General features: G+C 39.0%; 1 protein-coding gene across 1 annotated transcript in view; it reads right to left on the reverse strand.

Moving 5' to 3' along the window:
- Nucleotides 1-1,597: 1,597 nt before the first annotated feature.
- The window catches only part of LOC108241591 (cadherin-8-like), a 55,272-nt gene continuing 43,784 nt past the window's right edge, over nt 1,598-13,085 (reverse strand). Inside the window, exons 3-4 of the mRNA XM_037979912.1 lie at nt 2,874-3,228; nt 1,598-1,791 (exon numbers count right to left, since the gene is read on the reverse strand). Of these exons, the coding sequence (XP_037835840.1) occupies nt 1,598-1,791; nt 2,874-3,228 (549 nt within the window). The remainder of the gene's footprint in view (nt 1,792-2,873; nt 3,229-13,085) is intronic.

Raw genomic sequence — 13,085 nt, forward strand, 5'->3', positions numbered from 1 at the left:
TTCACCAACGTCTATTTATTCCTGCTCTCTTTCCTGTGGACTTTATTAGTTATCCTCCACTCAGTGCACTCCCAGCAATCCACTGAGTCTCACACACATTCTCATTCCAGTGTGATAAACATGAAACACCACTGGAACGAAACTGATGATTTATGAATATGAGACGAGAGAGATGAACGACTTTTTGTTTGTTTGTCCGGAGTATCTTCCCATAATGCTGCGGCACATGAAAACTTAAGCAGAGGAAAAGTCGCTTCTGAAAGAAAAAGCTTTCAAGCAAACAACTGAGCATCCATGAATGTTTAATTAATCAGTAGTGACAAAAGGGAACAACAATCAACAAAGAGATGCCGATTTCCATTTCTTATGCGTTATTCCCATTGGCAAATCACAGAGTGCTGTCAAATAGAACTTTGCTCTCTTCCCAGTCTCTGTGGTTGTCCCTGCACTGCACTGACAAAACCCTTGGAGTACTGTTCAGTCAAGATCCAAAGGAGTGAGCAGCAGGGATCACGTAACATAGTTCAGACAAAAAGAGTTCACTGTTACTCAGTGTTTACATGGGTACTTTTACGATGTATTTTGTTCCTTCTTGCTTCTACCTCAGCAGCAGCTAATAAGAATCAGCTACAGGCATCATGAGTAGCTGGAGCTAAATCACCACTGCCTCAAAGAAAAGGTGGCGTCTTACAGATGGGATTTACCAAACAGATTCCATTACATACCTAACACCATCTGCCCTTGCATGTTATGTCAGCTCCATGACAGGTAACAACAGGCAGCTCGATGAGGAAACACAATAACAAGCGCATACTGCCCGGCAACAGAGCCCAGCACTCTCACTGAGCTCCACCAATGTCAAAACAGCATAAAGACACACTCTGATCTCCTTCCTGCTACTGATGGAAACATTTTTCTACAAGACTCCCAATGCTCCCAGGTCAGCGGTGAGGCAGCCCTAAAGTAAAAAAAAAACAGTGAAATCATCCACTGACATGCTTCTGACAGTTTTTTTTTATGACCTGTAAATTATGTCACAGTGGTCAAAGTCAAAGCATGGCTGAATTAAAAATGAGAATTTATGAATTCATTAGCATACAGTACGGGGGGGGGGTCTAGGACGTGGGCTATAAAAGGGTAGCAGGGGATTTGTGTGTTGGGGGCAGTTTAAGAAGTGCAATTTGTAGCAGTCAGTATCAATTATGATGTTTCCCCAATAAAACGCTACTGTACAGTTTGATACTCCTTTATATTGCCTGTGTTTATTTCATTTTCCACAGCCAATAATAAACACCTTGATGTTGGTGCCACTACAACAAGTGATTTTACCAAAGTCTCTTTAAACAATGTAAAAACAATGTGGTCTTTGCAGGGTCTTTGGGTGAGAAGGCAGTGGGCTCTGTATTAAGTATGAAGCATAGTGAATGAAAGATCTGCAATGGTTTTGTTCATGTACAAAATCTCTGTAATGAGATTACAGTAGTTTATCATTGTGGTGGCAGCATATCAGGATTCCGGGGGAGAGCGTAGTGTCGGTCATGGCAGCGTATCAATGCCGTCGAACCTGCATGCACCAGCGTGGCCTGGTCGCCAAAAGCTAGAAGCAGGACAGACCACGCTGGCAGGCTACAGTCGTGATCATGACAAGGTCACGGAAACAACCTCGAGCAGATTTGATACTCAAAATGATAGTGTTGTGCTGATCTTTTAGCATGTAGTTGTCTCCTGATGTGGCAGAGATAGTTGTGCCAGGACTTAAGTACAGAGTGTGGTGAGGGTACAGGAGAGAATCTTAAGGACAAAAAATAGAAGAAAAAATAATTTTGTGCAGACTAAAATCATAGCATCATCATGATTGCTTCCACACTAAAGAGAGTTTTACAAATTTGCAGCAGTCCAGCCATGTTATACTATGTTGTGTGCAACAAAGCAGAGTCATTATCCAGCATAAAGGGACCCTGACAATCATAGCACTGCTACTTGTAATTTACAGCTGTTTTATTAATACAACTAAAGAACAAAGTGTTGCGAAATCTGGAAAGAAGGCCATGGTTGTGGATGTACATCACATCAAAAGGCAATCTCTGTTTGGTCACAACAGCAAGAAAAAGTGCTAAATAAATGAGAAAAGTTTAGAAAATTCTACCACAAACAGACTAATTGAGGCTTCTTTGTTTACTTAAAGGAGACACATTGAAAAGGATATATAAACTCAGAGCTAGTTGGTTACCATATTTTAGTTCAAGACCAAAAGGAAAAACAAAATTTGTGCCATAGCAAAATGCAACATAACTCGTTTGAATTGTTTGGCTAAGTGACAAATTAAGAATGTGCCAACAAACCCTCTCTTGGCCACTATTGTTTTTTTTTTCAAATGTTATTTTAAAATTCTATATATTTCATCCAAAAAAATGATCATTGTTTAGACTGTGAACTGTGTCCGTGTTGACCCAGACTAGGGGTGGCCTACCCTAGTCCTTGATAGCTACTTCCTGCATGTTTTACTTTTTTCCTTGCTCCAACACACCTGATTTGAATCAATGGGTGATTAACAGGCTTCTGCAGAACATGAAGAGGTAATTTAACCATTGAATCAGGTGTGTTGGAGCAGGGAAACAAGTAAAACATGCAGGAAAGTAGCCCTTGAGGACCTGGGTTGGCCACCCTTGACCCAGACACTAGTTGCGAGATTGCATGACTTAGCTATAAGTCTAAGAAATTTGATTTGATTCATTGTTCCTATATTTTCATTTGCCAAGATGCCCATTGCAAGCAAGCATTTAAATAGGCACACTCATTTTCTCTTGTTCTGATTTACACATTATTGTTTTGTGATAGCCCATTAGAAATCAGCCGTCTTGGAAATCTCACACACTGATTAGGCTGCTGTGTGAGGCGGAGGGAAGGAATGAGGCCTGTCGACTGTGACTTACCAACAGCAGACATTTCTGGAACCGATGCGCGGTACGGGCCTTCAATGAACTGCGGTGAATTGTCGTTTATGTCCTGAACTTTAATGATGAACTCAGATGGTGGCTCCAAAGGCTCGTCTGTGTCGGCATTAATGACCTGTGCTGTTAACGTGTACTCCGCTTTCTCCTCACGGTCCAGCCTCTTCATGGCATGGATGTCCCCCGTTAACTCGTTGATTGCAAAAATGGTGCCTGCTCCCTCACCTGCAAGAACATATTTGATGTTCCTGCTGCCAACATCCAAGTCTGTGTGTAGCTGAAATGAAAAGAAGAGACAAAAGATTACGGTAAAGGGTGCAGCAAACTCCTCAGTTTGTTTCAACTTTGTAGACACATATTTTAATGAATGCTTGTTGATTTGCTCAGCAATTTCACAAAGTTCTCATCATGTAAATGCAGATAAGTGTTCAACATGGCTATAATGTGTTGTTGCTGCTGCATTCTGCTGAAAGTAGTGAAGCACAGATACTAAACGTGGCTCAACATAGCCCGCACTTTGCTAAATGAGGCCCGCTGGGGACAACAAGTTTATAACTAGCGCAGGAAATGGACCATAGCCTACATAGTTTCTTGTTATACATCACAAATGCATCATACAAACACCCGATATGCAGCATATTGTTCCCTGAAGTCTTAAATTCATAGAACAAAGAAGCTGGATGTGCTTTGAATGCATGCTCTATAGATTGGGGAGGGGGGGTAAAAAGAAATCAATAAAAATTTGGAAAGAAAACTTTGCACGCCTCAGTCTCACAAACAGCTAGCCCTAAAGTCAGTAGATGATGCAGCATGCTCCTCATTATTTTTGTAATTACAGTTGCATTAGTTCACTAAAGCTGCATTACATGCTAGGCTGAGTAGTTAGATCCCACTCACTGCACAGGCTTGTATAACTAATGAGTCTGACAGTGCTAGGTAAGGCTGTTCAAACATCTGTGGACAGACGAGCAGGCAAAAAACCTTTGCTGGGTTGAGTTAAAAAAAGTGAATTTACAGGGTAGAGGATACAGTGGTGCGTAAGGGGAAAAAAATAGATCAGAGAATAGTGGGTTTTGTTCCAGCCAATGCCAAGAAGGTTGATGTTATTCACATCAATAGACAGAGCTCTTGCTCTGCTGTAAGTCACCTTTCATATAAGCCTCTTGATCCCTGAGGTGAGTGACTTTTGGAGGGAAGGGGAGAGACAACATTTACAAATCCTGTGAGGTTTCATGCTGCCGAGGTGCAGCTGCAAGACCTCGTCTTTCAGGCTGTATTTTTTCTTAACACGAACACAGCCGTGCACACACAGAGCATGAATCAAAACATCTGAATTCAGCAGCCTTAATTTTATTTCCTGCCACAGTGTTTCAGCAGGGGATTCCTGTGGGAGCATAGTTAGGGTGCAGAATACCAAGGCAGAAATCTGCCGGTGAAAAGCCCGACCCTAAGCCCCCCGCAATGTTCTTTTGAGCCAGCTTTTATGCATTTGCTGTCTCCGAGGTGTTGTTTGAAGACACTGACAAAGCACATTCACTTAAATTGTCACACCTTGCACTTTTGTTTTCCTAATTGTGCCATCATTTTACATGAATGATGTAGCTCATTAACACAAATGCCTCGCAACATCCTGCACACTGAGAATCTCTAAATGAGCTCAAATTAATGATAGTCTGTCATATTTTTTCTTTGATTTTAATGTGTTGCTTCTTGGGTGTAATCTACTCTTCGGGTCAATGTTTCTATCAGAAATTCTTTAGGAAAATGAATAAATATCATTACTATATAAAGGGTAGCACATATACATACTCATTGAGTTGGTAATGACAAAGACATTTCCAAAAAAGAGCTTAGTGCAAACATTTAAGTCATTCATGGATAAAAAGTCCAGAGGTACTGAGAGTGGTGAACAGTTTGTACATTTAGTTTCAAAAGCAAGCTCAATCTGCTGATTAGCACTCACAGGAAAGCAGATATGAAAACCTTTAATTGAAAAGGTTTGATGTTTCCAAAGTCAAGTGCAAAATTTGAAACGTGTTGATTTATTTTCTGTTTTTGTGTTACAGTCTTGGATTAGAGTGTGTTGAGGTTTGCTTCCAAATCATCATCTGATCAAAATCTGTCTTGAAAATTTGACTGCCATAGATGATGTAAATAAAAAGCTCCTCACAGAGCTGGTATACCTTGACTATAGAATAAATATTACAAGAATGTTTCATTTTCTATTGATTTGTAATATCCATCTGAATTGAAAAGGGATGTGGGGGGAGTGTAATATGCAGCATACATTTTACTTGTATTGTTCACTAGGGTCAGGTCATATTGTTAGTATCAGAGATATTATCAAGTCATGAAGTCATTAAGGTCAAAATATCTTAAAGCACATACAATTTCCCAAAATAGAGATCAGGGTAAACACAATAGCACAGAAAGGAAGAAAGCAAACAATTTAGAGCTCTTTTAGAAAGTTTTGAGATAATGAATGCAGCCAAAAGCACATTACAGTGATATGAACACACAACAATTATGTTATTTTGGCTGAATATTTTCTACTGAGCACATTTTGGCATAAATGGCCTAACAAAGATAGATCCCTGAGATGCATTAAGTCTCACAGCAAACAGTGCAGTCTGTGTTTCTGAAACAACAGCTGAAATTATCCAACATAATACAGAGTATTGCAATCCCAAAGTGTTTTAAATGGATTTGCCCTCTGTAGGAGAAGTTGGAATTAAAAAAAGTCCAGAAATAGGAATTTTTAGCAGAACTTTTTTTTTTTTTTTTTTGCTGTGTTTTTGCCTTTCATCTACATGCAAACAGCAGTTTAAATAAAAAAAAAACAGACTTTTTAGGTTTTAAAAGCCCAGATTTTAGTTTATATTTTTGTACTTGGCAATGATCATCATTAAAAACTGATGATGAAGCAACATACTTTAACAATGTCCACTATTATTTTATTTTTGTGTGCTCAACAATAATGCAACTGTTTTACCATATTTTTCTACCTCTTTGCTCTGACCTTGTTACCATTAAACTTTGATTGTGTGCTGAAAAAGGTTAATGACCGAGAGAAAATGGCCGGGTATCAAAGAAGGGATAAAAAAATAATAATGTTGGGTGAACCTCTAGATGTGCTCAGACTTTTCTAATTTTGTGTTTCTAATTTTCATGTGTTGTTAATGTCAAAATTATTGCCACTTAGTGGTGATCCATGGGTATTTTCATAATTTTTCTAGATTTAATGTATTGTTTTTTAAATCTCCCCCTCCCCCCATATATATATATATATATATATATATATATATATATATATATATATATATATATATATATATGAAGTATCTGTAGCGCTGTTTGAGTTTAAACTTAAATGGAGTTCCATTCTGACCCTGTTTGCGTCATTCAATCAACCAGCTAGCTAACTGGTCAGTTACATTTACAAATTTATCTGACAAGTTTATCCAAAACAAATGAAGAACAGCAGTCATTCAGCCAATCAGTAAATCAACAAATTGAGTTTAAGATGCTTGACAGGAATAGTCCAGAATTAAGAGGTAAAACAACAAGAAAACTAAGCCCCTTAGCCAATGTGACAATAGGTCATAAAAATAGTTAACTGCATAAAAATAATCATGTTGACATTAATTTTATTATGAGAATGCAAGAAGATATCCTTTTTAATTAAAGCCATGCCAGAGAGGTCGCTTTTAGCTCACATTTTACACCCCCTGTTCGTTTGCCAAACCCCCCAGCAGTTGTGTGCCAACCATGCATGGTGCTCAGAGTCAGGCAGCAGATCAGCCAGTCACGACCCAGTCAGATGGTCATTGTTGGATGCCATGTCTGCACAGTAATGTGATTGTATAAACCCAATTCTTTGTTACAAGTGTATTTACCAAGTTTCTGTCTGAAGTTCTTTCCCTTAAAAAAATAAACTTCGACATGGAGCATATTTTTTAATTAGGGATTTTTTTTTTCTCTATTTCTTTTTAGTTCATGGTGTTTTACCACCTGATCCAAGATGTCTCTGACTTCTGTGAGTCCATTATGTGAGGTTTAAGTTTCTTTGTTACACTGTTACAGGGCACCTATTGTGCCAAGATTGCTTTTCAATCTATCACACCCTGCTCATAGGTTAAACTCCGATTTTATACGAGCAAAGGCAATCTTATCACTGTGAGAAGGGAATCTGAGAAAATTCTCCTGTTGTCAAAACCTGAACATACACTGTTATACACAGCAAAGAGACATAGTGTAGACTGAAACACACATTTGAGTGGTGGGGGGACCTTCAAAAGCTGTTATTTTCATCCTCATTGTGACTCGGCTTACAAGCCTGTATAGCTGTTTCAGTGGCTCAGTGCCGCATTATAGCTGGCAACTAACAAAAATCTTCTCCTTTATAAAAGGGCACACTGTGCCTTCTTCTGAAAATGAGAAGTCACACTTTCCGTCATCATTTTGTCTGAAGCTATGACTTTAACTCTGTCTCCACTGAAAGTTGAGGCGAGCTTGCTGTAACTAACCACAGCTCTCAGCACTCCTCTGCATGCCCTGGTCGCCCACTTCTTAGACAGCCTTCACACTGGAGGGCCCAAATGGTCGTCAAAGAGTACAATTACTGACAGGAAAAGAAGAAGACTGTCACAGGTCCTAGTCATTAGGCAAGTTGCCCGGGCAACTCAAACAGCGCCAACAACCAGTGACATTAACTGTGGCATCCAGGAAACAAGAAGATAATGGATAACAACAGAGTTGAGTCGGGATGATTATGCGCTGCAATGCACACTGCAGACACAATACACCATCGGGTATTTTGAGCTCAGGGTAAACAAAGCTAATACACAAACTGGTATGCCTCTATTGATTTGGTATTTGACAAGTAACAATGTTAATAAAGATGTTAGCAGTTGCCTTCTTGCAAAGTTAAAAATGCTTCAGACCAGACTGCAAATTATACTGAAAGGCAATACATACATCATGTATAGTTTCATTCTGCTTCAAAGCTGAATAAACAGCCATTTTTTATTATTTTGTGAGGGTAAACAGGATCTATCACACAGCTGAAATAATGGCATCAGAGTGTGCAGTGCGTGTTTAGAGTGGAAAAAGTTTCATTGACTTTCTTTCTTTCTTTAACCACAACTCTGACTGCTGAAACGACATACATCCACACGTTCTGAAGCTGCAGTTCAGACTGATGAAGAAAGCCTTTGATGACTGGAGAATTTTTCCCATGACAGTACTTAACAGTGTTCTCTGACACACACACACATACACACATTTACAAGCACACCTCTGTTTGCCAACCACAACTCCCAATCAGGGGGCTGCATGAGACTGCTTATCCTGTCAGCGGAGGAGGAAATATGTCAGCCCCTGCTGAAGATGAGCTTTTACAGCAATCACTTGAACAATCACTGTCCTAATGAGAAAGATTCAACAGATTCCACTCCCACATACACCGCACCCAACTCCCAGCCCCCGCCTCAGAGCTGGATTCCTCACAGTGTTGCCCTGCAGAAAGAACTAATGATTTTGTTCCCTGTCAGGGCAAATGGTGGATAGGACATGTGCTCCTCCTATGTATCTACCAGCAGGACTGAAGATGGAGGGGGAGACTGAAGTGAAGAGCAAGAGGGAGGAGATGCTGTCACTGTGATGAAGAACAGACTGCACACAGTATGCCAGACTGTTGTCTTCAAGTTCTATCTCAGTTAGCATTTAGTGGGGGTCAGAGATTGCTTCTGCTATTGCATTTATGATGAAAGCGTATGAACGTGTATTTATGAATTAAATGTGGTGAAAAAAATTCTCAAGTGTTTTACTTGTGACACGTATACTTAATGACATGTCAATATATACAGTATTACTGTAATATAGCAATAATAAAAGTTGAGACCATTTATTTTTGTTTATTTGTTTGTCTTGCATAGATAGATAGATAGATAGATAGATAGAAAATTATCAATTTTAAGATTGACTCATCAATATGGTTTTAAATGATATTGATCAACTGTATAACAGATTTATTGTAAATTAAACCCAAATGTAATTTAGTTTATAATTCAAAGGAAAAAAAAAATAAAAAGTGGTACATCTGACAAAGGTGATTATTCATCAGTCACCAAGTCTCCATATAGGTTAGAGTTTTGAAATTACTATCAACTACTTTACTTTACAGTAAGTGCCTAAAATGCAAATAAAGATTAAACAAAAAGTGCCACAGGATACAATCTTCAGAAGAGTCTGGCCTACGAAACAAGACAACCAAAACAACCAAACTAGATGGAATGAGCCTGAGACAAAACATGCAATGATAATCTGGTCAAAAACCTAAAAAAAACTGGCTCATTCACTATATATATATGTATAAAGAATGTGGATGATTGCTAGGTCTTTGCTAGGTCTTCAGATGCATATGAAGAACAGAGTAAGTTCCCCATTACATGCCATAGGGTATGGCAAGTCTGCAATAATTTTGAACATGCACAAATTTTGTCCAGCAGAATACCATTGGCAGTGGCATTGTGGTGTTAATTTCTCACTTGTAGCACCATCCTGATATGGTGAGAGTGGAGCACAGCATCTTGAGGATGTGAAAAATAGCAAAGAACAACAAAAAAAACCTCCTTGGTGAGTACAATGTACCAGTGTCCTGATTATCTTCACACTGAAAGAGGTTTTCCAAATTTGATGCCATCCAGCCATGTTTAAATAGGTCATGGAGAACATAGGGGGTCATTATCTGTGTGAAGGGAGCTTGAGGTGCAGAAAAAAATTGAATAAATGAAGCTTAGAACAAAACAGAAAAAGAAAAACAAACAGATGTTATTAGCATTTAGATAAAATTAATATAGAACATCTTCAAATGAAAAATAACAAAAACAAAGGTGAAATAGATAAGAAAAACAAATCCATATAAATCAGACACTAAATACACTATTTTATGGGAAGAAGCTGTAAAATGCAGTAACCTTCAAAGGAAGCTAAAATACTTAATTTTTACTAAGATGTATCTGTCATTTATTACCTTTTGCTGTGATTTTACGTATGTGTGATAGCTGGCACGTGAATCACTAAACTCGCTGATTCAAAACTAACATGATTGTTTTCCTCTGGTTAAAATTAAAAATCCCACAGCACATGTATCATTAACAGTCACTAGTAAAAGTGAATACAAGCAGATAGTAAAAAAAAAGCAACTCAGCAGTAAGAGAAGCTGCTTTACAGTACAGTGCACCTCGGTGTTGACTCAAAATGTCATGTTCAGTGCAGTACTACTGCGGTTAAGAAGGTGGTCTTGTTTAACTGAAATTACATAACCAGACTTGATGATCATAATGTGGGCGAAAATGTTGTGCTACCCATTAAATATGGAGTAGATGCATGTTGTTATGTAAAATGTATAGAAACCCCCAAGGCCACGAGCTGCACGAACGAGTTTACACAGCACCTTTCTTTCCAGCCAGATGTTGACCTTTTCTGCTCAGCTCAGTTGGTTGTTCTGGCTCAGTTCTTCCTCATCTGGTCAATGTAATCCTGTCTCACAGAACAAATCCTAAAAGTTCATCTGAAGCCTCGCACTGCAGCGAAGAATCAACAGCGGGTAATGCATTGCCAAAATGGATAAAATTAGAGCTTCTGTGTACCCTTCGGCAACTGCAAGCTCAAATAGTTACTCCAGATAGATTCTGCTCAAACATGTCTGGAATGTAATTGTACTTCCTCCCATTTGTTGGATTTCTGACTCTGTTAATTACACCTCCATGAATAATCTGTAATTCTAAATATTGCAATAACATTTTGAATGTAGGGAACAGATGGTGCGTTGCATGATATATGATACACTTAGCTATTCTTGGGAACATTTTCCCTCCAGTATGTCTCGTGGCACATAGCAGTTTATCAAACTGGACAGGAAAGTTCCTCTCTGTTGTGAACCACTGCAGAGAAAACTATTTAGTGAATATCAAAGGTAGACCCTGAAAATAAAAAGCTGTATTTTGAAGTAATATGCCTGAAATATTATCATCCTCTTAATTTTTTGTTACACAACTGAAACTGTGTTTAAAGGTGTAAAATTTGTTTTTTGTCTTTCTTAAAATTCTGTGTTAATCCCTCCCTTGCTACTTTTGTGAGCAAATAAACTTTTTCATGAATTAACTGGGAAAAAAAAGTGTTGTAAATGCCAGGTTTACTCTTGTTGTCCTTTTGCATCGCCACAAAGGAATAAAAGCTACAGGGATTTGTGAGCATCTTTTGCAGTGGGACAATAATCAATATTGCTTTTCTCAGAGGTCAGTCGCAGTATTAATGGAGGCCAAAAAGAGGAATGAGTGCCTTGCATGTTTTCCTGTTCATTTATTATCGCCGCAGACACTCTCGCTGTATTGAGACAATAAAACAGAGATGGTGTCGTGACCCATGCACACGCAAAGGTGGTGGTTTGTAATTGAAGCCAGCTCCACTCAGAAAAGGTACAGTAATTACAATCAGCACAGAGACTCCCAGTGTCATACACACACACGCACACTCAAACCTTGTATTTTTTCCCCCTAACCAAATCAATGGCGAGCTTTCTCCAACTGCCTTTGTTTAGTTTTATTCTACTCCTAAACAACCGTGAATTAATGAGACAAACACAAAAAGCAAGAGCATTGGATTTGTGTGCAATCTGCACCAAGGTCAATCAGGGCTAATGTGTTCCGTGTCCATCCCTGCACTTTGAGCAATGGCACATGTGTAGCATTCATTGCCTCTGGCGTTTTATTGCTTCTAGAGAATAAGTCAAAGTCAAAGCGGCCACCTTTGGTACGAGAAGGGCAGTGCAGTCAGATTGAGCCACCTATGAAAAGTGTTTTGCCAGTGAATCTAGGTAAATGTGAGGGTGTGTTTTATTCGTAGTACAGCAAAGTGTCACTGCAGAACCAAAATAAATAAAAATAATATTAATAATTCAACATCTTCGCTGAAGATTATAACAAAACTGCCTGGTATAAGCAAGCAATCCTGAGTGTTTTTTTTTTTTTTTTTATCTGCTCATTATAGCTTATTGTTAAACACATAAGCACTAAACTATACAATCAGAGTGTTCTTTGCTGTCTGGCCCCCCAACACCAGAAAACAGCAAGTCCACCTCATGGCAGCTCCACATGTGTCCTCTGAAAAGCTCAGCAGCCACACTCAGGCCTTTGAAAGGAAAGGCTGTAATTTCAACAAAACAAACAAATGAAAAAAATAAAAATAAAGGAAGAAAGAAAAAAACAGAAACATAGAGAACAATAAAGAGACCGAGGCGTGAAAAAGTGCAAATGAGCTCAGCTACGGGGGCTGTGGCTCACATGCTGTGTCTTAAACAGAGGGGGATTTTTTAGCATTAACCTCACCTACTGTCATTACCCTACCTGTGGGCCCCAGACTCATCTGTATACACAGCATGCCCGAGGTGGGTGGGGTGCTAAACAAAACAAGCTTAATCAAGGAGCACAACAGTTTTCTCTTTCTTCTGTGCGGCCGACCTAATCAAATCAAGGAATGAGATTGATTTCACGAGGTGCAGATGGATCCCGTAGCAAGTCTAATTCAATGTGCCGGCTCTCCACTATGATGCGTGTTTTCTCGGTCCAGATGGCGCTGCTTGGGTTTGTAATTCACATTTCAGTGTTTTGTTCCCTCCTCCCTCCTCTCGCTCTCCTTCTCCCGCCTTCTTTCTTTCACAATTTTTTTTTTTGTTCTGGTTTTTGTTTAACCATGGAGTAAGTGTGCGTTGCTGTGGATGAGTATCACAAACTCATCTGTCAAACATGCGATCTTGTGATCCTGATAAATGTCACAAGCAACACACATCCACTTCTACAGTGGAAGTGTTGGAGCTCCTGTTTAGCAAAGAAAACTGAACCAGAAGATGCAGAACTGCTGATACGTTGTAAGTTTCATAGCAATCTCAATTTTAATAATATATAAATAACAAAGCATTTATCACATTTGTGATAATAAAGGTGTACTCTGAGATAGGTAGAATTTTTTTTTTGCCCATTCCTCCTGACATAACTGGTATAAGTGAGCCATGTTTGTTGGTCGTCATGCTCGCACTCGCCTTTTCAGCTTTGACCATACATTTTCAATAGGATT

The sequence above is a fragment of the Kryptolebias marmoratus genome, linkage group LG15 (assembly GCF_001649575.2).
Source record: "Kryptolebias marmoratus isolate JLee-2015 linkage group LG15, ASM164957v2, whole genome shotgun sequence".
Taxonomy (NCBI): domain Eukaryota; kingdom Metazoa; phylum Chordata; class Actinopteri; order Cyprinodontiformes; family Rivulidae; genus Kryptolebias; species Kryptolebias marmoratus.